Source organism: Gopherus evgoodei, chromosome 7 (assembly GCF_007399415.2).
Source record: "Gopherus evgoodei ecotype Sinaloan lineage chromosome 7, rGopEvg1_v1.p, whole genome shotgun sequence".
NCBI lineage: Eukaryota > Metazoa > Chordata > Testudines > Testudinidae > Gopherus > Gopherus evgoodei.
Window position 1 is genome coordinate 5,822,492 of NC_044328.1, and position 25,291 is coordinate 5,847,782.

Below are 25,291 nucleotides of genomic sequence, written 5' to 3' on the forward strand. Positions count from 1 at the left end.
AAATCCTGGGGGAGGAGGCAGAGAATACATTCTGAGGGAAGAAACAGAGAGTTGATGGGGTGGAAGGAAAGAGAACACAGCAGACATTGATGACAATGCAGAAAAACATACTTCATTACCAATGATATCAGAAAAAGAGGAAGGGGAAGAATTTAAAACAAGAGCAAGAGAGATGGAGTCAGTTAATGTATATGGGAAGTTATTCAACAAAATGTTACAGGTAAAGACAATACATAATACACAGAACGTAGCTGCTGTAGTCCTTTGTATTTTAGAGTGTGAAGGGGCATGTGCTACTGAGGATAGTAACCAGCCCAGGGAGTTTTCAGTATGGCTAATAGGCTTGGTCATTGGGACTAAGGGATGCCAAGTACATTTTTCAAGCTCCCCATCCCCACACTCACACGAGGGGGTCAGAATATTTAATCATTTTGGTGGTAGAGTTTCTCAGACTTGTTTTGTGGTTACAAGGATTTTTTTTTCAAGGCATGGCCAAATGTTTGTACATCAAGAGAATACTCCATCAGGTTGATCAGCTATTGTTATAAACTTTTCCAGGCCTTCTAGAAAGCTATCACTTACCTCTAATTCAAGAGTTGGCAACCTTTTGGAAGTGCTGTGCCGAGTCTTCATTTATTCACTCTAATATAAGGTTTCGCGTGCCAGTCATACATTTTAACGTTTTTAGAAGGTCTCTTTCTAGAAGTCTAAAATATATAACTAAACTATGTTGTATGTAAAATAAATAAGGTTTTAAAAATGTTTAAGAAGCTTCATTTAAAATTAAATTAAAATGCAGAGCCTCCCGGATCGATGGCCAGGCCCCGGGCAGCGTGAGTGCCACTGAAAATCAGTTCGCTTGCTGCCTTTGGCACCCGTGCCATAGGTTGCCTACCCCTGAACTAATTATTTCAGCCATAAGGTTTTATTTATCATTACGCATATTTCCTAAAAAGTGGCTTTATAATCCCAGTTAATCTTGCCACAGCAGAGAAAAAGAAAAGGAATAAACATGTATATAATTAAAATTATCTAATTATGTGTAGTTCCATAAATATTCAGCAATTGTTTAACCTGATTTGGGTTCATTTGCCACTGTCCTTTCAGTGTTACTTTTGAAGCCATAGTGATGCATGTGCCTGTTTGATCATCGAATTCTCTCTGAATGTGTTGCAAGTGCTAGTCAAAGCAAATGTACTAAAGGCCATTGGTAAGTGATGGTATCCGACAGGATCTGATACCGAATATTGGCATTGTAATTTGTGCTGATTGGTTTCATGCTTATTATTGTGCCTCAGTGAGCCTGTGTTCTCTTCATGTTAACATAATTAAATGAAGATATTTATGCTGTCACCATTATAGCTATGAAAAGCGTGCATGATTTTTAAAGGTCACCTCAAAAGATTTTGTTTTAATTGGGTTTGTGCCCTTTTTGACGATGTATTAAAAAGGCCCAAAAGTTTTTTCACAAAAGTTTTGCTTGTCTTTGAAAAAAAAACCACAGATTTATCAGGAGTTTTGAGTTTGTGCTTCCCTGGTTTTATTGCAGGGCCATTTGGGGCTTCCCCTAAAATAGGAATTACAGTAGCAATCCCCAAACTTCTGAGGATTGTGCTCCTCCCTTACCCCTGTTCGCGGCTCCCTGGAACCAGGGCTGTAGGCTCCTGAGGGCGGGATGCAGACAGGGGCAAGGGGACCAAGACTGGGGCCACAGCTGGGGGTGGAGCTGGGAGCAGGGCCAAGGCCAGGACCTATGTTGGCAGTAGGAGCAGAAGCGGTACCACACCTGGGCTGTGGTGAAGGCTGGCAGCTATGCCCATGGCCAGGTGTGGCTCTGCTCCCGCTCCCACCCCGACCCCCATCCCCACCCCCTACCTCGGACTGGGAATGGAGCTGCAGCCAGCAGCCAAGGCTGGGGTTGGGGCCAGGCATGGGGCTGGGAGCTGGGTACGTGTCTGGGGGCAGGACTGGAGCAGAGCGGGAAGCAGGGAGGGGCTGAATGGCGCTTCCTCCCCACCACCCGTGGGGGCTGGCCCAGGCCCCCCCCCAGATGTTCCTACACACACACACCCAGCACCTGCTGCACCCCCAGGCCACCCCCTCCCCAAGATATAGTCAGGGGTATATAGTACAAGTAATGGACTGGTCACGGGCTGTGAATTTTTGTTTAATGCCTGTGACCTATCCGTGACTTTTACTAAAAATTCCCGTGTAGCCCTAGTAAATTACACATTTAACTTATGCAGGGGGGTTTTGTGTGAAACATCTTATTTAAGTTTGTTTTAAATGAAAATAAAGTAAAAGGTTTTTCTGAGCACATATTAAGCTGGGCAAAGTACTGTCAAAAAGCAGCATTTGTTTGTTAGAGGCTCAAATTCTCCACACTCTGATATTATTTATCCTGTCAGGGGCTATGGCATATTTGAGCAGGAGGTTGAAGCTCATGAATTTTATGTTTTCACAAAAAAACCCAAACCCTTGCTTCTCATCAAACTGCAACGCTGAAGATTTCCACCAATGGGGATGCTGTACGATTGTGACAACGCTACAGTGAAAAGAGTCACAAGAAGGCAAATGAAAAAAATTAAGTTAAAAAAGTAATAATTACATAACGCACTGGGGACCGTCATGCCTCAAAGCGAAGGAGGGAGGGGAGATATCCTTATGATGTTCACTTCATCTCTTGCCTCATACTCCCACAGGCACCTAACTTTCAAAGCATCACATTTTTCATACTCTGGAAGCATCACAAAGCATCCTTCATCAGCGTGGCCCTTTGGCAGCTCTCCTCCTCCAAATGCAAATGCTACATCTGGAAAAGGCAAGAATCTTCTCCCTCAAGCCTGAAAGCCTCCTTTTATCTCCTCTCCTCAGCAGAACTCCCACTTCTTTCAACCACTCATTCTAACATACTACTTCATTGAATGGATTCAAGGATTTCTCCTAAGCTACTCAGTATCTGCCTCATCTTAAAGCTGCAGCACACACCTTCAGAGCCTGTGCTCTCTAACTCATTCTTGGCTAAACATCTCTAAAACAAAGTCACTGGTACCATCAATTTCCATGTGAACAATGGATATGGATGGGCACTAGACAATGAAGGTTAACAGAGTCGCTTGTAAGGGCTGGAAGGAATTGTCTCTCATTGGCTGGTATTGCCTGTTCATCCCACCCACTCCTTGCTCCTCTCACTCTGAGAGATGACACGACTGCATCATGAACATTAATAACATGGTTACTGTGTACACCACAGAGGCTTGCTCTGTGCATTGTGAGGACTAGGGAAACAATAGATGCTTTTCTGCTGATCTCCTGCTGGAAACATAAAGCCGTTGCTGGGATGCTGGTTTTATCCCCTGTATCCTCCAGAGCCCTTAACTGTAAAGATGGGTATCACTGTGAAGGAGCTAAAGAGATAGGCCCTGATTCAGCCAGGCACTTAAGCCACATGTGTAGCTCGACAATGGGAATATTAAAGTCACATATGTGCTGAAGTACTTTGTGCCTGATTATTTTAAGCTGTACTGCTGCACCCCACCCCTCAACTCATACATCAAATGGAAGCGAAATACAGCACATTGGTCCACAGTAAGAAGTTAACATGTATCCACATTTATTGTGCAATGGCATCTGAGACAGTTCCCTGCTCTTGCAATAGGAGATATGTGCAGTATCTCAGGTATCACTGTGGTAGCTGTGGATAAATGTAGACTTTTTAAATGATAACCGCTCCGTGGTCTTATTTATTTTTATTATTAAATATTCATACAATGCCAAAAACTCGTACTGCATGTTAAACAGACTGGGCTAGATGGTCATGGTACAGTTCTTACTTGTGTTGATGAGCCCTTCAGTGAGGCTCATCTAAGCAAATAACATTTGCACAGAGCTGCCCCAAAGAATATATTATCTAAGATAGGCAGGACAAGACGTTGTGCGGAACCACAGTTCCAGGAAGGGAAGGCGAGGGATGCTTATCACTGAGAAGGTAGGAAGGATGGATTCCCAGAAGAAATGGGCTTCAAGGAAGAATGTATAGGAAGAGAGAATCACAGAATCATAGAATATCAGGGCTGGAAGGGACCTCAGGAGGTCACTTAGTGCAACCCCCTGCTCAAAGCAGGACCAAATCCCCACTAAATCATCCCAGCCAGGGCTCTGTCAAGCCTGACCTTGACAGGAGGGGGGTGCTGGGCAGATAGGAGTTTGGGTTAGACAAAGGGAATGGCATGATGGAAAGGGTTAAAGCTGAGAGCAGGAGAAAGACAAAGGGATTGGTATGGCAAGAGCAGTGAGAGCTTCCGGGAAAGGGAGGGGAGTCTGGAGAGGAAGGCAGAAGTGAGGTTATGTCGTTTCTTGAAGGGGATTGCCAGGAGCAGATGAAAGGATTCAAGGAGAGAATGGCATGTCTGGAGAAGGGGATGGAAGGGTGTTTCAGGTAGACTGGAAAGGTGAGGGTGGGAAGCAGAAGGTTGAGAGATGAACAAGGCAAAGCCAAAGGTTCCAGCGTGGGAGCTGGGAGGGCAGCATGGATTTTGGTTATGAGAAAACAGAAGAAGCAAAAGGATTTAGCTGTGGGAGAGAGACTGACAAAAGTGGAGACTAGATTCTTAGTGTATCCCCAGAGCATGTTCAGCAGGAAGCAATAGTTCAAGCTCTTCCCCAAGGCTACCCCAATTAGTCTCAGCCCCTCCCCTGAGGAATCATCTGCAGGGTTGTGGAGACTCTTTGGGCCCACTCACTCTCTGGTCTCTCTGCTAAGCAGAGCCGATAAAAAGGTCCAAATTTTGATTTTTCATCAAAAATTTCTTTCAACAGAAAACATGAAATGAATTTTTTGCAAGACATTTTCATGAAGAAAATTGCCCCATTTTTTGACCGGATTTAAAGCTAGTGCACCCTGTTCAAATTTCAATGGAAAAAACAGGATGAACTTGACAAAAAAAATTCCCATTTTTCAACCAGTTCTAGCACTGAGGCTCCCAACAAGAGAGAGAAAATTGGTGATGATCCAGGCACCAGAAACAGGACTGAGACCAGCAACTCCTTTGACATGGGACACTGAGGATGGTAACATTTGGTCACTGCTGACCTGAGCTGAATTCAAACCAGTGACAGGCTCCATACCTCCTGAGTCATCCAGGCCTCCCAGTGCACCATTGGGTGCACTTAAAGTTAACAACTCTCTGTTTCAGCTTGTCCCTTCCCAGTATCTGGAACGGGTTTCTTTTCATAAAGCAACACGGACTTGTTTTCAGGTCCCAACACCCGACATTTCTATATGTTTTATTTTAAAGCACTAGATAGCTCAGGTTACCAGTGATATTTTGTGGTGGTTCCCAAATGAGCCTTAACTGCTCAGATTTTTCAAAACCCACAAGCCCCTAATTGAAAGCAAATGTAATCAGACATACACAATACCCTGAGGTTCACCACAGTGCACTGCAGTCAGCGTTACTGGAGAAGTTATTAAAACTTCTTGGAGTTGGGACACAAATACAGCTTGCAAGATTCTAGCAAGGACCCAGAATTTATTAGGTTGAGGCTAAAACATTGCAAAGTCACAGTCAATCCTCTGTTCAGAATACATCTACGTTCTGTTTAAAAGAACATCCTTCCTGAGCTTAGGCCAATTGTTTTAAGAGCAGTGATTGAAAAACAAGGCGAGAATTCTACTTTCTAAGGGTCTAATTCTGTTGTTATTCCCTACCTGACAGTGTTGTGAGGACAAAGGCATTGAAGACTGTGCAACACTTTGGTCTACTGATGACAAGTACTATATAAGAGGAGGTATTATTGTTGTTTTACACCAGGGTAAAGGCAGAATAGGCCCTCTGATTTCATCTGAGTTATTCCAGATTTACACCAGTGCAACGGAAAGGATAAAATAGCCCTAAAGAGGTAGAGTAGCCTTCAGCCCGGACATAGAGTCACATGCTCAGCCAGAGATAAGCAGCAGCAGATCCATTCCATAAGCCTCCTGAGCAAAAATGCTAGAATTTTATAAAAGCATTTTAATTGAATTCCCACTGGCACTTGAACCTGCACTTAAAAGCAGGTCTAGGGTTATCTATGAAATTTCAATTAAATCAGAGGCTTTGATAACTTGATAAGTCACCCCAGAGTCTGGAGTCAAAACAGGCTGTTATTTGATCTCTGTTTGTGTTTCGGGGGACAACGCACATGAAAGACGGCCGTGCAGACGAGTCAAAAGATGGATGGTGTGGCAGCTATTTCACCAATAGATCTTCAGCATGTCTCCTACAGCCCAGACAGTCGTTATCTACTAACTGTTTGGGGTCTGTTATCTTTTGCATACAGTATTCTGTAAGTCCCTTAGCAGGCACCCCATTATCTTGGGAAAGACAGAAAGGCAGAGAAGCTACAGCACGCACGCACTACAAAAGAAACTGCTGCTCTGTGTCAATGTCTCTTGTGGGCAACAACAGCCTTTTCTTACCCTGAGTGCTGAAAGCAAAATTAAAATAAATCAAACAACGTAAAGCGTTTAACCCCAGGCTGAAATACAAAATAGTTTAAAAATGGAGAGCCCGATCCAATGTGTGCAAAAGTCAATGAGAATCATCTTTCCATTAACTTCAGTGGGATTGATGGATAAGGTCCTAAATGTGAAACATACACATGGTCAAATACACCAACATCATTGTGGCTGTGTCAGCAAAAATAGCCTAACTGACTTAAATCACAAGCTGTAACTCTGAACAGACGGCTGACGAAGGGGCCTTGCCTTGCTGTAAACTTCATTCAGTGCTCTTCATGCCTAGTGCATCTTATCCTCTCTTTGAAGGGAACTGCTGAGGACTAAATGTTATGCAGGAGGAAGCTCAAGAGGCCAGGTGCACTCATACAGTATAATCTACACAGGCCTGATGCAAAGCCCTTTGAAGTCAATGGGAGTATTTACATTGATTCCAATGGGTTTTGACTCAGGCCCTCTCTATATTTGATGATATATTTTATATATGTATATACTCCAGCACAGAAACACCATGAGGTGTAACAGTTAAGGCTGCCCAAGCGTTAAAAAAAATAGGAAATCCCTAGCTAAGTAATACCAGACATACTACCCGGCGATAAATCAACAACAGCTTAAAGAATATACAATCTTCATCTGACTCCATTAACACATGTGGGTCATCCATCACACTCATAAGCAAACGCCCCACTGAAAATGTCTGTCCACAGCCCGTGCTCTTCCAAAAGTGGGAAACGAGCTTCACTCAACAATATTCCAGTAACATTAATTTAGATATGGAAATGGCAAATTGGTTTCTTCTCCACTAAACAGTGCATTAGTAACCTGACCTGCCAGGTCTTGTTTTTCAAAAAGCAAGGATTAAATAGCAGCAAGAGCAGTTTAGGTTGAACATTAGGAAAAACTTCCTCACTGTTAGGGTGGCTAAGCACTGGAATAAATTGCCCAGGGAAGTTGTGGAATCTACATCATTGTCTAACCTGCTCTTAAAAGTCTCCAAACACCTGTCAGGGATGGTCTAGATCAGGGGCAGGCAAACTTTTTGGCCTAAGGCCACATCAGGTTTCTGAAACTGTATGAAGGGCTGGTTAGGGGAGGCTGTGCCTCCCCTAAGAGTCAAACGTGGCCCAGCCCTAGCCCCCTATCTGACCCCCCCTGCTTCTCACCCCGACAGCCCCCCCAGGACTCCTGCCCCATCCAACCTCCTCTGTTCCCTGTCCCTGACAGCCCCCTGGGGACCCCTGCCCCATCTACCCCTCCTTGTCCCCTGACTGCCCCCCACCATCCCATCCAACCTCCCTTCTCCTTCCTGATTGCCCCCCCCGGACCCCTGCTACCATTCAACCCCCCTGTTCTCCGCCCTCTGACTATTCTGACCCCTATCCACATCCCTGACCCCTGACCTCCACCCCAAACTCTCCTGCCCTGTATCCAACCCCCCCGTTCCCTGCCCCCTTACTGCGCTGCCTGGAGCACCAGTGGCTGGCAGCGCTACAGCCATGCCACCCAGAGCACCAGGACAGGCAGCCGCGACGACCAGCTGGAGCCAGCCACGCCACCGCGCAGCTCAGAGCACTGGGTCAGGCCGGGTTTTGCAGCTGTGCTGTCCGGCAAGAGCTTGCAGCCCCGCCGGCCAGAGCACTGAACAGTGAGCTGAGGCTGCGAGGAAAGGGCTAGCCTCCCGGGCCAGGAGCTATGGGGCTGGGCAGGAGGGTCACGCGGGCCGGACTTGGCCCGCGGGCTGTAGTTTGCCCACTTGTGGTCTAGATAATACTTAGTCCTGCCATGAGTGCAGGGGGCTGGACTAGATGACCTCTCAAGGTCCCTTTCAGTCTATGATTCTACAATTTTATGATTCTATGGGCAGGGGCGGGGGAGAGAGAAGGGCTGGTAATTCAATGACATTAAATGCTGCTACATTCCTGAAAGAAAAATTCAGCCTACCACCTCCTGCCTGGCAGATCATGAATTAATGTGTGATGTGTTCTATCTAACACAGACAGGAAATGCAACTGGCGTAACTAACACCCTAGCAGGGGTTCACCTAGCTACACAAAGTCAGATCTGGCTAGGAAGTCCCCACCACTCTCACTTCCCCTCCATTCCAGGCTTATCCTAAAGTGTAAGGAAAAATAACTGGCACTTCTCTAAAGCCTTCCATCCAAAGATCGCTAAGTGCTTTATCAATAGTCATTGATTAAGCCCTCTCAATACCCTCTGCGCCACGTAAGAATTATTGTCCCTGCTCCTGTGCTTTAACTATAGGGCCCTTGAAATACCCCTAACATTGTTCTCCTGCTGTTCAGTTCTCCCACTATCAACCTGTTTCACTGACTTTTAGAAGATTTTAGAAGACCTTGCAGCCTGTTTAGCTGGATAAAATATTTCAGGAAGTGCTGGGTTGAGTGTAATGAATGCCAGACATGTTTCTCAATGTGAAAACCTGTTTGAGTGGTTTTGCACCTTGATTTTGATGAGTTTTGAATTCAGCTATTTTATTTCCTTTCCTGTCCTCATTATCCCACATTTTCTCTATTGCTTGTTCAATTAATTCTACCCTTTGCATTCTGATCTGGTTTCAGATATAAAAAGAACTGACAGAACACACTCTCTTGACAGGTTTTAGAGGTAATATTTCTTCCAGGATTAGCCGATAATTTTTAAGAAGTATTATGATTGCTAAACTCTAGATTTACATTGCAACATAGCACCTTTTATGTAAGGATCGGAAAGCACTTTGCAAATGTGACTTAAGCCTCAGAACGCCCCCTGAAATAGTATAATGACATTTATATTACAAATGCATAAAAAGAGGTAAGAAGGGGTTAAGTGGCTTGTCCAAATCCCTTGCTTTAGCCCCTCAGCTACAAATGAATTCTGAAGTTAAGCACAAAGTAAAACTATTACACTATTGCTTTATATTTTAGGGAAAGGCATCAGCAGATTATCAGCACTGATTGTTTCTTTAAGGATATGACTAAAAATCTGTTCGACGGGGTAAAGACATTTGAACCAACAAGTCTATTCTTCAGGTTTCTCCAAAACTCCATTTCTTTCCTTTCTCTTCATTCCCCTCCCTCCACAGAAAAAACCTAGTTGTCTCAAACTCATTTATACGAATAAATGTTAGAGATTTACTAACTCCAAACTATTGTTATGTTTGGGTCACATCATATACCCAGCGGGCCAGTTTGCAGCACTACTGATAAGGGACAAACATATCTGGACCAGATTCTGATCTCAGTTACTCCGTGCCTTCAGATTTACTCCAGCGTAACTGACAGCAGAGTCCATCTTGTGGCCATTATGGCAAACCAGACCTAAGCAACCCTAATCCATTGCCGAAAGCAACGCAGGATAAAGTGACTCGGAAGCTGGGTTGTTGGATTTTTGCACGTCGATACCAAGAATACCCTCCAGAAGACATGCTATTTCATAACGGCATTGGAATATGAGCACTGATGGTAAGTGGAGTAGTTTGGGCGTTCTCTGTGGGATGTCGTTCTATTCTTTGAGTGAAGCAGTTCTGCCTAAATTTCCAGGTTGTATCAACAGGTACAGACATTAAGGAATTCAGCCTTAAGAAGGTCCTGTGAGATAGATAAGAATTATGATCCCCAATTGATAGTTGGGGAAACTGAGGCATGGAGCTGTGAAATGAATTGCTGAAGGTCACACTGAGTGAGTGGCACAGCTTGAAAGGGACTCTACTGGTAAAATCCTGGCCCCAGTGAAGACCACGGCAAAACTCCAATTGACTTCACCCTCCCTGTTCTAAGTATTAAGCATAAAAATTATCCTCGCTCTGCAATACGCGTACACTATACCAGGGGTTGGCAACCTTTCAGAAGTGGTCTGCCGAGTCTTTATTTATTCACTCTGATTTAAGGTTTCACGTGCCAGTAATACATTTAAACATTGTTAGAAGGTCTCTTTTTAGAAGTCTATAATATATAACTAAGCTATTGTTGTATGTAAAGTAAATAAGGTTTTTAAAATGTTTAAGAAACTTCATTTAAAATTAAATTAAAATGCAGAGCCCCTTGGACCGGTGGCCAGGATCCGGGCAATGTGAGTGCCACTGGAAACCAGCTCACTTCTCGCCTTTGGCAGGCATGCAATAGGTTGCCTACCCCTGTACTATACCTTCTTCTGAGACAATCATGTCTTCGCTATGAAAGCACGAGCAGATCTGCATGCAATCTTCAAGATGTGGTGTAACCACTTGGTTGTACAATAACAGTCAGAGGGGCTGGAACAATTTGTATAGTGGGGGTGCTGAGAGCCCCTGAACCAAACTGTAAACCCTGTTTATAATGGAAACCACGTCAAGCCAGGGGGTGCGTTAGCACCCTATGATAACAGTGATAATGTCTGCTATTCCTCTGTTGATAGTCACTTATCCAATTGACCTTTCTCTCTCCCCACCCGCTGTCCCCCATTTTTTTTTACTGCTGTTGTACCTATTCCATTTATTTTGTGTCCTCGTTTCTTCCAGGTTTATTATATGATGTTTATCTACATTTGATTCTATTTTTCATTTACTGGCCCAGTAACTAAAAGATTCAAATCTTCTCTCAGCATAAGTTGCATTATTTGCTAACACCACTAATCGTGCAGTCAGCAGCAAACTTCAACATCTTATACTGGATGCTCTAATCGAAATCATTTATACACTGTAAACAAGGTAGTAAATGCTGTGTGAAACCAACACTGAAGAGCCCCAGTAAGACACTGGCTACTTCCTTTTTTTTTTTTAATCAAAGAGACACTGTCATCCCCTGCACTGTGTTAATTTACTTTAGATAATCATCTAAGTAAAACCCTATCAAAGATCCCGAAACTATGAGTTGATAAAAGCCTATATACACTATTTTCAAGTATCTTACTATGCTTCTGAGACCCAGCTACCAGGTTTCAGGTAAGAGAGAGTGATCTTCTTGTCTTGAGGTCATGTAGATCAGAAGGGTATTAACCACATTTTAATTCTGCACCTCTAGAATGCCTGACTTCTCAACCATCCAAGGGTCACTGAATTATCGTCTTATCTGATGATGGGTAAAATTTTCAAAAGCACCTAATTGACTTAGAAACCTAAGTCCTATTTTCAAAAGTGAATTAGGCACTCAGTCAGATTTTTAAAGGTATTTAGCACTTAAAGATACTTACGTAACTTTAAAAATCTGGCGTTGAGGAGTCTATGTCTCATTGAAAGTCATTGGGACTTAGGCTCCTATGTAATTTAGGTACTTTTGAAAATTTTAACCTAAGGGCCAGATTTTAAAGGGTATATAGGTGCCTAACTTCCACTGGAATCAATGGAAGCTAGGCACCTAAATAGCTTTACAAATCTGGCCTGATGTCACTTCTGCAAATGAGATTTAAGCTGCAATGATACTTAAGACACTTTTGAAAATCGCATTTTATGACTTTATCTTTGTAGAAATTTAAATCAGAGTTTGTTCTGTATTGTATTTTATGATCAACACCATACAAATAAAAATGTAAGTTATTATCATGACGACTGCTGAATCTTATAAGTGGAATGAATTTCCCTAATATAATACATAGTCCTACTTTGAGTGTAGGGAACTGGAGTAGAAAACCTCTCAAGGTCCCTTTCTTCCAACACTTCTATGATTCTCTGAATATAAAGATATGTGTTACACACCCATAATGCATCTCGGCTAGGTGCACAGCTTAAAAATAATTTACATACTGATACTACTGTATAAATTGCAATAAGATGAGAATGCTAACTGTGGAAAATATTGCATTATGCAGTAGAAACAAAATTTTAAATGGCAGGCTTTTGCATAGCACATCTGTACAGAGACACAAGCATTGAATATTTCAAAAACAGTTGTAAATGAGTCAAATAAAAGACAATGTATTAGCATAATACACTGATAACAGAACAGATAAATGTGTTTTATAACATTAAAACTTGCAGCAAAAATATTACATTCCTTCTGTGTTTAAAGGTCACTACTTACTAGCATCCAGTTCTTGTTACACCACACATTAGGCTCCATCAATGCTACCAAAACAATCATATTTAAACACAACCATAGACCATGGTTATGCACAGGAAAAAATATGTTATATTAATGAACTGTGCTTTAACAGTGCTGTACACCTCTAAGTTAAAACATGGCTCCTTAGCATGGTTACTGAAATGTCTTGACAATATACCCTCTATATTCCTGACCAGAACTTTGTGACAACCAAAGAATAGATTGCCCTTGGAGAATCCATCGCGGATTTTACACTGAGCCTACTACAAAAAGGCACTGGACTTTGGGAGTTTGAATGGTGCATTATGCAATGCAGACGTGATCAATATAAGCTCATGATTATATATCTCACTATTGTGCCTCAGTACTTCATTACATGAACTTTAGTTATTGAGCATGTTATATACTTTAACCCTCCCTTAAAATTATATTGTCTACTACTTAATATGTTCCAAGTTCTCCTGGATTTGTGTACTGTTTGTAAAGCCCTTTACCATTATCAAAAGATTCTTAGATAAGAAACTTTGCTATAAGTTCAAAATATTATTTTTATATTTTTGTTGTTGTTGCTGTTATAGGTGGGCAAAATAGAAAGCTGTAATTCAAGGCTATTAGAATCTCCGGGCTGGAGTATGTTCTTCAGAAGTGAATTCCCAGATCTGAACCTGCCCTCTATGCTGAATCCAAACCAGAAGGGTTGAACTCTCCTGTGAACTGCATGTTCAAGTTGGCAGAAAACGCACAAAAGTAGCTGATCATATGTGATTCCTACCAGGCAAGACGGAAGAATATTGCAAGGTCATTTGCTCTCTTCAGACTTCTCTTATTTTGGGTACAAAAATCTCTTGGAGATTTTGTTCTTGTCTAGTATGCACCCTTGCCTGAATTCAGCTTTGAACTCAAATAGCAAAACCAAGCCTAAAATTAATGCATTTCTGGATTAGTTATTTATCATCAGCAGCTGAAGTGGTATTCAGATGAGCAGCATTTCATTCATTTAGGATGATGGGAAAGCAAATATGTGCCTTCCTCTTTAATACAAAATAAACCCTACAGTAATGATTCAGAACTCTACAATTTATTGGGCACAGCCATTTGCACACCTAAATATCTGCTACATCTGTTTTGGCAGGTGCAGCAGAAGTTCCAAGTACGTAAGTTTGCCAAATATATACATTTCAAATCTAAACAGTTAAAACTGTCTCTATTTCCTTACCTGCCAAAAGCTACAGTTCAAAGGTCGTTCCCCCCATGCAACAGTCCACGTGATAGTAGCAAACCCTAATGCTTTGTAAGGAATGTTGGGAACGCAGCTCTAGGCTCTGCTTTGTGTGTTAGTGCTATCATCAGCACTTGCAAGAGTGAAGGCTACTAAGGACCCGTTGTCACTACAGGTATAATCCTGGTAGAAGGTCTTGCATCCGACGAAGTGGGTATTCACCCATGAAAGCTCATGCTCCAGAACGTCTGTTAGTCTATAAGGTGCCACAGGATTCTTTGCTGCCTTCACAGATCCAGACTAACACGGCTACCCCTCTGATATCTGGTAGAAGGGGCGTTGTTACAGCACTATTAAGTTTTGCAGTGTAGATAGAACCTTAACTGTGTTCTGTTCAGAACACAAGGAAGATCCCGTCTATACTGCAGAAAGGAAAAAAAACAGGCCCCTTGACTCAGTTATAACATTAGCGCTGATGGGTCCCAACTGAGCTTGGTGGGATGGCACTCTGGGGATTATACTGTCCTGTTCCAATACTACCCCTATGGCACTTTCCAAGCCATTTGCCTTTAAGCCTCATAGAAGTTTTAAGAAGTATGGCAGGGGGTCAAGAGAGCTGATGCAGATACCTTATTCCCATGGACACAGGGCTCAAAAACCTTGGGAGGTCACCCGAAACATGGAACAGTAAAACTAAATAGGGAGCTCGGGTCAAACTGCTTCATGCAAAGAGTAATGGGTCTGACTGTCTCAGAGGTGCTCAGCACTTCTGAAAATCAGATCAAATAAACATCTTTATAATGCGTACCACAGGAGTGTGCGGCTCATTGCAGCTGACTGCCCCAGGGAGCTTGTAAACCAAAGGAGACATAACCCAGAGAAGGAAGGCAATAAACAAGGGGGGTGAAGGAATGTCGGAATAAGAGTTCTAAGAAGAGACTGGGAAACAGGCATATTGGGCAACATTTTCAAAAGCACCTAAGTAATTTAAGAGACTAAGGTGAAATCCGGATGCCATTTAAGTCAATGGAGTGACAGAAGAGATTAGTGGCAATTTTTTCCAAAATACCTACTTAGGAGTGACTTAGGAGCCTGAGTTATAGTCTCAAAAGTGACTTAGGGCCAGAATTTAGGCCAAAACAAAGGTATTTAGGCACCTGACTTGCATTTAGATCAATGGAGTTAGGCACCTAAATAACTTTAAAAATCTGACCCTTAAATACTATGTCATGCCTAAGTCTCATTGACTTTCACTGAAAGAGGCAGAGGTCTAGCAGAAAAAACAGTATGTGATCACGAAATAAAAGACTGTATCGTGATGCACAGCATATGCAAGGGGATGAATTCAGGTTGCAGAGATATCCCTAATTCTGGCATTTCCAACCTTTCGAGTACTTGACTTGACTCCTATTCTTTTAGCATTGTTTTTTGCGTGTAGTTTACGTATAAATTAAAATTGTGACCAGTCTCTCCATTGAAGACCAGAGGAAGCAACTGAAGAAAAAAAAAAGAATTATGATATTAGAGTCCAAATCCTGCCCTCATTTACACCTGTGTAACCCCAGTGACCTGACTGGGTTTTATGAGTGTAATTAGGAGTAGAATCTAACCCCATAGCCCTGGCGGGGCCCCACCTTGTTTCTGCAGAAGACAACTGAAGGGCATAGTACAGGAGCAGCAGAAGAGGATAAATCCGGGACTTTTTACTGTTCTTTCTGCTCTTTTGCACATGACGGTTCAGGTTCTCCACGGAGATGCCCTTTGTGCAGCTCTTACACAGCATTCTTGCAAGCCCTAGTCCTCCTCCCCTTCCCCTTCACTCAACAAAGAAAAATACCGAGCTGTTTCCATTGGCTTCTCCATTGTGGTTTTGTAGGGGCTAACCTTCAACTTCAACAATACATCTTTTGTGAGGTGCTCTCAGCAGAAACCTTAGACACCTCCCCTAAGATCTGTTTGCTTACACAAGACGAGGTAGGATTTGATTAATGTCTCACAGACATTAGAAAAATAAGATTTAATCAGGCTCTTCTCTATACTTTCCAATGAAATAAATCACATTCATGATCACATCAGAATAAGATACAAGTACTGAGCTGGGAAACTGTAAAGTCTTTTGTCCTGGGGAGAGTGGAAGGAGGTTGAAAGAAAATGGGATCAAAGATAACTGCTAGGACTGTCTGAACATTCAGACTGGCAAAGGCTGTAGAAGAGCCGTAGGAAGGAAGGAAGGACTGTGCAGTGCTTTGAGTGCTAGTCTGGAACTTGGAAGACCAGGGTTTAATCCTTGCTCTACCATAGGCATCCTGTGTGACCTTGAACAAGTAAATTCCCTTTTACAAATGGAGAACTGATGCACAGAGAGGCTAATAGCACTGCCCTCCCTTGTAGGCAAACATTAAAGACTGTGGGGCACTCAGATACTACAGTGTTGCGGACTATATCAGTACCTCAAGTAGGCAGGGGTGTGGGCTAATCATTAAAACTAGGATTCCTGGGTTCTATTTCAAGCTGTCATTGGCTTTCCCTGTGACCCTAAGCAATTCACTTCTCTTCTCTGTGCCTCAGTTTCTCTATCTGTAAAATGGGGACAATATTTTCCAGCTTTCTAGAGATGTTTTAGAGTTAATTAATGTTTGTAAAGCCCATTCAGGTTGTTGGATGAATGTTGTGACAGACGGTAAATTCCAAGTGCAATGAGCCTTTAATGCGGACATAGCCTCCTACTTTTTAAAATAACTTTGCAGTGCACAGCTAAGCAGTGACCATACAATCATGGCTTTTTCAATAGTCGCCCCAGAAATTCTCCTGAAGAGGCCTAGCTGAAAAGACAGGTTTACTCTTTTTGTAGATCTCAGATTACAAATCTGAAGAAAAAGAAAAGGCTATGCAAGGTTAGTGTGAGTGCAAATTCTAGCATTTCCCCACGCAGGCACAGTTGCGTGCGTACAAACGGAGACATTGTTTTGAAAATGAGGCCTTTAAAGCACAAATTTCCCACTCTTCGACACGAGGCTGGGAACTATGAGCCTAAAGAAAAGCCTAGTGGAGCCAATGCAAAAACTCCCATTGACCTGAGTCGGCTTTGGATCAGGCTCCACATTGGTTGAACTGGTTTAAAACCCAAATGGCTCTAAACATGTTTTGGCCCTATCCACAATGGCCATGCAAACAGTGTTGAAACCAAATTAGCCCGGCCTGGTTTACAATCAATGCAGCACACAGGTTTGAGGCCCAGTGTGGATGGGGTCAAGATGTTTTTAGCAGACAAATATCGCGAGAAATACAAAGTGTGGGTGTGTTGGGGCAGTGAGAATAGGAGAAGAGGAAATATCAGCTAAAGCAGCAGCACTGTTGGTAAATACAATTGTCAATGTTTTTTTCAGGAGGAATTAGCATCTCTTTAAGTTAAATAAAATGTACTAGTTCTCAGATCCTTGGCCAGGTCTCTGTTTGAATCAATCTATCCGTCCTAAGGTAAAAGCTAGGACTCTATTTTATCTCTAACCAAGGCTTTGCCCTCAACCTTTGCTTTGGCTTCCTGCTTCCAGCAAATAAACTCTCCAGAGACAATTTTGGTTGAGGACATACTCACACTCCAGTAAAATAATTAAATATCTTCAGGAAGGAGTACAGTTAAAGAGGCAGCTGCTAATTATGAGTCAATCTCTAAGTGGCAGGATTTCCATCTGCTGCTGAGACAATGCTTTCAGGAGCTTAATGACTCCTTGGTGATAACAGGCAAGTTAAAACCAACAAACTGGGAAAAGTTCTCTCATTAGAATTATCAGCAAGAAACAATGAAAAAGTGGGCAGGGAGCTTCCTGAAGAATGAAGACAAGACTTGTGTTTGGGATTGTTTGAATTCCGCCCCCACCCCCCCACACAAACTGGCTTATTTTTACCTAATTACAAGGCCATTTCCCAGGTAGCATTTGAAAGCTTAGAAAGCTGTTCTCACATCCGTTGGAGGTAATAAACCAGAATGACCTTCAGCTTCCTTCTGTGCAAACAAAAGCACCATGTGGTGCTGGAAATCAAATATGACACTTACTCTTTCGGAGGGTTGATGTCCTCTGGTCGAGCCTCAAAGAACCTAAAGACTTCATCACACTGTGAAATGTGAGGAGGAAGCCTGACGAGTGCCTGTAAAAGAAAGGAGGGAGGGGAGAGGAAAGTGTTTAGAGAAATCAAGCTTAGGGCAGGTCCAGACTGGGGGAGGGGGGAGAATCGATCTTAGATACGCAACTTCAGCTACGTGAATAACGTAGCTGAAGTCAAATATCTAAGATCGGATTACTCACCCGTCCAGACGGTGCGGGATCGATGTCCGCGGCTCTCCGTGTCGATTCCGGAACTCCGTTTGGGTTGATGGAGTTCCGGAATCGATATAAGCGCGCTCGGGGATCGATATATGGCATCTAAATTAGATGCCATATATCGATCCCCAAGCAATAGATTTTAACCCGCCGATACGGTGGGTAGTCTGGACGTACCCTTAGAAACAGGTCCTTAAATATACAACCAAGAGGCAAGAAAAGGAACAACGCAAAATTCTGGATCATGTCAGCAGAATGATGTTAGAAGAGCAGAGGGAATAAACAAGGAAAGCATCAGGCCAGGGTGCTTCCCTGAAAAGAAAGGTTGTGAGGTGTTAGTGCAAAGGGGTTATGCTGTGTGCCTGAACAAGCAGAGGGGCTTGGGGATGGCTGGTTTGGTTATGGACACATGGGGCAAATTCCCCTCTAGCTATTCATGTGCAAGTCCATCATATGTACAGTGTAAACCAGGGGTCGGCAACCTTTCAGCAGTGGTGTGCCGAGTCTTCATGTATACACTCTAATTTAAGGCTCTGCGTGCTGGTAATATGTTTTAATGTTTTTTAGAAGGTCTCCCTATAAGTCTATAATATATATCAAAACTACAGTTATATGTAAAGTAAACAAGGTTTTCAAAATGTTTCAGAAGCTTTATTTAAAATTAAATTAAAATGCAGATCTTATCAGTTTAGTGTGATCCTTGCCCTTGCTTTTCCTTGCTGAGTTTTCCAATGCCGGGTGGCACGTATTTGGATACTTTAAGCTGCACACAGGCTTCTGAGTGATCACTTGGAACCCCAGACTGGCAGCTGAGGTGAGTGGAGCTGGCGGCTGGTAGGGCTGAGCAGGGCCGGAGGCCTGGACCCTGTCTGGCAGGGGGCCTGCGCTGGAACTCTCACCGAAAGCAGGGTGAGTGGGTTGCAGCGGGGAACCCCGGCTGGCAAGGGGCCAGCAGCCAGAACACCAGAGCAGCGACTGAGCCGCTCAGCCTGCCGCCACTGCTCTGGGGCTTCGGCCACTGGCTCCTGACAGTCAAGGTCTCGGCCCGCAGCCATCCTGGGGTTCCTTCACTGAGTGGGACTGGCAGCGGGAGTCCAGCTGGCAGGGGGCCAGCAATGGGAACCCGAGAGCAGTGACTGAGCAGCTCAGCCAGCCCCGCTCTGAGGTTTCGGCCACTGGCTCCTGCCAGTCAGGGTCTCAGCCCGCTGCCAGCCTCAGGTTCCTTCACCCAGGCCAGCAGCGGGTGCCGAGTGGGACCGGCGGCTGGAGTCCGGCTGGCAAGGGGCCAGCAGCGGGAACCTAGAGCAGCGACTGAGCAGCTCAGCCTGCCCTGCTCTGGGGTTTCGGCCACTGGCTCCTGCCAGCCGGGGTCTCAGCCCGCTGCCAGCCTGGGATTCCTTCACCCAAGCTAGCAGTGGGCGCTGAGTGGGACCGGCAGCGGGACCCCGGCTGGCAGGGGGCCAGCAGTGGGAACCCGAGAGCAGCGGTGGGCTGAGCGGCTCAGCTCGTGCTGCGTGCCATCAAAAATCGCCTCATGTGCCACCTTTGGCATGCATGCTGTAGGTTGCTGACCCCTGGTGTAAACGCTTCAGGGCAGAGACCATCTCTCTGTCGTGTTTGCACAGTGCCTAGCACAATGGGGCCATGGCTGCTAAGAATAAATACATAATAAAATAACAAATAATAAATACGTAAACTACAAATTCAAAACTCACTAATATAGTGGAGTAATTTGCTCCATAAACGCTGTCACTTATGGAGTGAATGCAGGACTTGCCAATGAGTTTCCTTGCAAGTTAACAGGAAAAAAAGTGATTAATTGGTTGGAAAGACAGGCAGAGAGGATTTTTCCGCTGTACAAAGGAGCCTTCATGCAATGTATCATAGATAAGTACAGTATATTAGTGCACTCTGTAAGGTACCCATATGCAGTGCGCATTACACTCAACAATAATAAATGCAATTTGTGGGATAACATCAATTATTTTTAAGTCTATTGAAAACTAAGCATTCAAATAGATGAGACAAGCACATCACGTAAAGGCCAAAAATGTCTTAGGTATTTGCTCTCTAGGTTCCATGGCTTGGTTCTGTCAGAGAAGGTAAAATATTCATCTAAAATGTGAGAGGCAGCAGAGAAGAAAGAATCAGATCAGTGCTCTGATTTGCACATGGTTCAGAGATTTACAAAGGGAAGTGAACAGCATAAGGGGAAGAGAGGGCTGGGATTAACCCTCTCCTTTGCTAAGGCAGGTTGGAAGTAGGCTAAACAGTTAAATATAGACAGTTAAATATAGACAAAGCTTCTTAGAGGCATTGTAAACCTGTTCAACAGAATGAGACTGTCTGGCTCTTAAGTCAGTTGAAAATAGGGCAAAAGACCTGAACTCTCTTCCAGACAATCTTGAAAGGCAGATGAAAAATTGCACCAGTACTAACTCATGGATATGGCTGGGCGAACTGGGCTTGACTAACCTCGTGATAGATCTGATTGATCTGAATCAGACACGCATCTGAAACAAAAAGACACGGCACTGCGATTCAGTTAGCTGCGCTGTTCTACGTCTAACCAAACGTCCAGCAGCACTGAATTTGTTTCCATAGAATTGCAGTGAGGGAGGAACAGCTGAAAATTTAAAACAATGACTTGATACTTCATTTCTGTCCCCTGAATTCTCCAGCCACAGTACGTGTATCCCTGACTTGAAGAGGTCTGAAATTCAAGAGCTTCTTAAGAGTCTAGGGTTTTGCTTTATTCTACCTGAGGCAAATTATACGTAGGGGAAGTATATTAGACTTCAGTGAGTTTGTGAACCAAGTGACACTAGCCTTCGGTGAAATGCAGAGGAGTGCCAAATAGTGAGGAAGCAATGCTGGGCTGCCCAAACTGGAACCGGCATAGCTGCTGCCGTGCTGAGAACGTGACGCAGAACACAGATGACTCTCTCAATATATCATATATAGAACTGGAAGGAAACAAATGGAAAACAAAATGCTTCGTCTTGGAATAAAGATGCCCTAATCTCGGCTGCTGCACAATTAATCACTGATGTCTTGTTTTAAACTAAAAGAACTTAAGTTGTGTGAGTTTTGTCCTCATTGCGTATAAACACACACACATATGGCAAATGCAAGTCACTTAACCTCTTTAGACTACATGCAGAGAAGATATGTAAACCATATCTGGAATAGGGAGAGAAACACCTATTTTGTTGGGATGCTGAAAGACTTAGTTATTTAATGTCTGTACTGTGTTTCGAAAAACTATTGTTGTTTATGGGCTTGACCTTGCAACCACTGGAGTCAATGGTGCAGTTTCCATAGACTTCAGTATTGCAGGACTGAGAACGGCAAGCTAAGTATCATTCACATAAACATAAATCCCCAAGTGTCACTTGGCCCTGCAAGTCTAGAGTGGCTCTTTCCTGAGGAGACTGTCAGAGAGGACAACATTTTCAAACTTGGGGGTGTGATGGGGCACATCCCCACCCCAATCAGGAAAAGGCTAATGATGGCCTCCGGGCTGAACCAGTACTGAACCGACACACCTCCAGAGCCTGTTCCAATTGGAGCAAATGAGCTGAAAAGGGAGGCAACCAGGAGAAAAGCTACTGTGCACCACAGGCAGCTGATTCCTGTAACAGAGCCATTGATAGGAGGACAATTTGGGAACCTCTGCTGCCCACAAGGACTCATCAGACCACATACATGCTGTCTGAAGCCTGGTGGGTTTGAAGATAAGCCCAGACCTGGGATCAAGCTTATTCCATCTTCATAAACACGCCAGATCTTTACACACTTTTTTGAAACACTTGGAGACCAAGTGCCCCCATCATAAGAAGGATTTTGAGGGGAGCAGAATTTATGAAAACGCCCAAGGTAACCTAAAGAGAGCCCAGCCTATCACAGAGTGCCTAACATAAGGAACCTACATCAGTGGCCTTCACTGCAAGGGGAGCTGCTGCTGTGCAGCCTAAACATGGAAATGGGAGCATGTGGTGGATTTTCAAATGGGCTAAGTGACTTAGGAGCACAAGGCCCATTGACTTTCAGTAGGATTTGTGCTCAAGTCATTAGGTGCTTCTGAAAATCCCACTCCCAAATTTAAGTCCCAATTTTGGGAAATCTTGGGTCATCCACAAAGAAAACCATTGGCCCTATCTAGTCTAATATATGGAGATATACCTATTTCATGGGACTGGAAGGGACCCTGAAAGGTCATTGAGTCCAGCCCCCTGCCTTCACTAGCAGGACCTCAATGACTCTGGAGCACAAGCCTCATTGAAAGTCAGTTTTTGTTAGTTTTTGAAACTACAGCTCTGACCTTGCATTTGTTTTAACACCCAAAACTCCTACAGAAATCAATAGGATTTGGGGATGCACAAAGGCTGTAGGATCTGGATCCATGTAATATCTCCTAGAAGACACTGCTGCTGGGAAAGCTCTGCATAGACGGGGCTGCTGGGGCCTGGAAGGCTACTGCAGTACTAACCACTTACTCTGCCCCTTACAGAGCTCCCTTAGGCAAACACACAATGCACAACCATTAGCTACATAAGTCTAATGAGATTCAAGACAGTTAACAAAGAGCGTATTGAGGAGGCAGTGTCCCATTTAGATGGCAATAGGAAAGAGTCCAACAGTTTGAGGACGAGAGTAAGTCCAGGCCAAAGATACAACAGAGCGAAAGAAGGACTGCAGGACAGGGTCAAGCAAGGGAAAGAAAGAGAGGAAAACAGATGGCAAGGGGATATAAACAACTGGGAAGTGGCAAGGGGTTGGAAATGGGGGCAAAATACATCATTAGAAGCAGCAATCATTCCAAAACCATAAAAGATTTGCACAGGAAAGATAAAAATGCTAACACATGGAATTCAGTTTTTCACACTTGCAGAACATTATCAGGAACAACATGTTTATCCATGCCGAGTATTTAAAGCAGTAATCAGCAACTCATACCTTACGCACGTAGCCATATGCCTTCAGAAAAAGGTGTTTATGGCTTTATTTCAACATGCAATTTTCTCAATAGAATGCGGTTTCCAGAGAAAACTCACAGAACAATAGCCAATATCAGAAAGCGTATTAGAAGTGATACAACATCTGCCAGTTCATATCCAGTCACTCTTCAGTTATAAAGGCTTTTGGAAAAAGGTTAATATTTACATGGTGCCATCCGCGTGCATGGTGCTGTATGTTAGATGGAGTGTGTAAAACAAAAACCAGATCCATGCCCACAGGAGCTTATTGTCCGCCAGTACAGAAAGTGCAATTCAACATAGTGCAAAACCACAAACAAACCACAGAATGGAGAGTGTGTGTTACAGACAGAACGTGTCTGTATGAGTGTGAGCATGAGCGTGGTTTTGTATACATATCTGCATATGTGTGTGTATAGACACATCTACTTACAAATATACAAACAGATGTGTATTACAGACATTGGAATACAGATGTGTGTATGTATGTATACAAATGCATATTATAGGTGCAGCTGGTAGTGCTGCATATAGTTAAGTCTGTTCGGCACTTCCCATTATAAGGTCCTGTTTTCAATTTCTTATAATTTTTCAGTCTTGAATTATTCAGGCTGAAATTTTCCATGCTGGGTGTCTGCCGTAGGCTGAAATTTTCTGGAAAGTTTCAGGGAAAATGGTTCAGCTGTTTCTCAGAATGAGGTAGAGGTTTTGCCATGATAAAAAAATTGCTTACCACTGTTTCACTAAGAACTTCTAGCGCCCCCATGCTCTGGAGCAGGGGCTTGAAATTTGGCAAGGTGGTTGTACTTTAGGGTGACCAGACAGCAAGTGTGAAAAATCGGGACAGGAGGTGGGGGGTAATAGGAACCTATATAAGAAAAAGACCCAAAAATCAAGACTGTCCCTATAAAATCGGGACATCTGGTCACACTACTATCCTTGTGTCAGGAATGTGCCTTTTGCATCCCTGTGAAAATTCACCCAAATGTTTTCCAAGCTGCATGCCTCTGAAAAATTGCCATTTGCACATGCTCAGTAGAGACTTCTTAAAGGGTGGCAACTAAATTCTCCAATGATTCCACCTGCACCGAGCACGCTCCATCCTTGCAGAGTTCCTAAGTGCCAAATGTACTGCGTATGCGCCATCCCCATAAAGCAACTGAACATGCTCCAATCTGGCACTCCAGGGGACTGATCAGGACTTTCCTTGAAATTGCTGGTCCTGGCTGACCGAGGCTGCTGAACTCAGAGAAAAACTGTGCTTTCAATACGCCCCCTGCTGGTTTCCAGGCAGCATGGAGTGGAAGCTACTGGGCTTGCATGAAGAAGGGACAAGGGCTGGATTGAGTTATTTTAGCCTGGTATGCACTACACGTTTATACCGAATTTAGCAGAATTAAACCGATTTAACCCTGCACCCGTCCACACAACGAAGTCCTTTATATCAATATAAAGGGATCTTAAAACCGATTTTTGTACTCCTCCCCGACGAGGGGAGTAGCGCTGAAATCGTATTGCCATGTCAGATTAGGGTTAGTGTGGCTGCAATTCGATGGTACTGGCCTCCGGGCGGTATCCCACAGTGCACCATTGTGACCGCTCTGGAAAGCCGTCTGAACTCAGATGCACTGGCCAGGTAGACAGGAAAAGCCCCGTGAACTTTTGAATTGCATTTCCTGTTTGGCCAGCATGGAGAGCTCACCAGCACAGGTGACCACGCAGAGCTAATCAGCACAGGTAACAATGCAGTCTCCTGAGAATCGAAAAAGAGCTCCAGCATGGACTGCATGGGAGGTACTGGATCTGATCCCTGTATGGGGAGAGGATTCTGTGCTAACAGAACTCCGTTCCAAAAGACAAAATGAAAAAACATTTGAAAAAATTTCCAAGGCCATGATGCAGAAAGGCCACACCAGGGACTCAGTGCAGTGCAGAGTGAAAGTTAAGGAACTCAGACAAGCCTACCAGAGAAGCAAAGAAGCAAACGGAAGGTCCGGGGCAGGGCCGAAAACATGCCGCTTCTACACTGAGCTGCATGCAATTCTCGGGGGGTCCGCCACCAGTTCCCCACCCCTGTCCGTGGATTCCGAGGTGGGGGTGGTAATCTCAGCCATGGCTGAGGATTCTGCAGACGGGGAAGAAGAGGAGGAAGAGGAAGAGGAGGACGAGCTTGCAGAGAACACACAGGATTCCGTTCTCCCCAACAGCCAGGAGCTTTTTCTCACCCTGACGGAATTACCCTCCCAGCCCTCCCAAGCCAC

General features: G+C 43.9%; 1 protein-coding gene across 3 annotated transcripts in view; it reads right to left on the reverse strand.

Annotated features, from left to right (window-relative positions):
- SH3PXD2A (SH3 and PX domains 2A) overlaps positions 1-25,291 on the reverse strand; it is a 389,755-nt gene that overhangs the window by 204,515 nt on the left and 159,949 nt on the right. For all 3 annotated transcript variants that reach the window (XM_030569629.1, XM_030569628.1, XM_030569627.1), the window contains exon 5: positions 17,787-17,878. In XM_030569629.1, the coding sequence (XP_030425489.1) occupies positions 17,787-17,878 (92 nt within the window). The remainder of the gene's footprint in view (positions 1-17,786; positions 17,879-25,291) is intronic.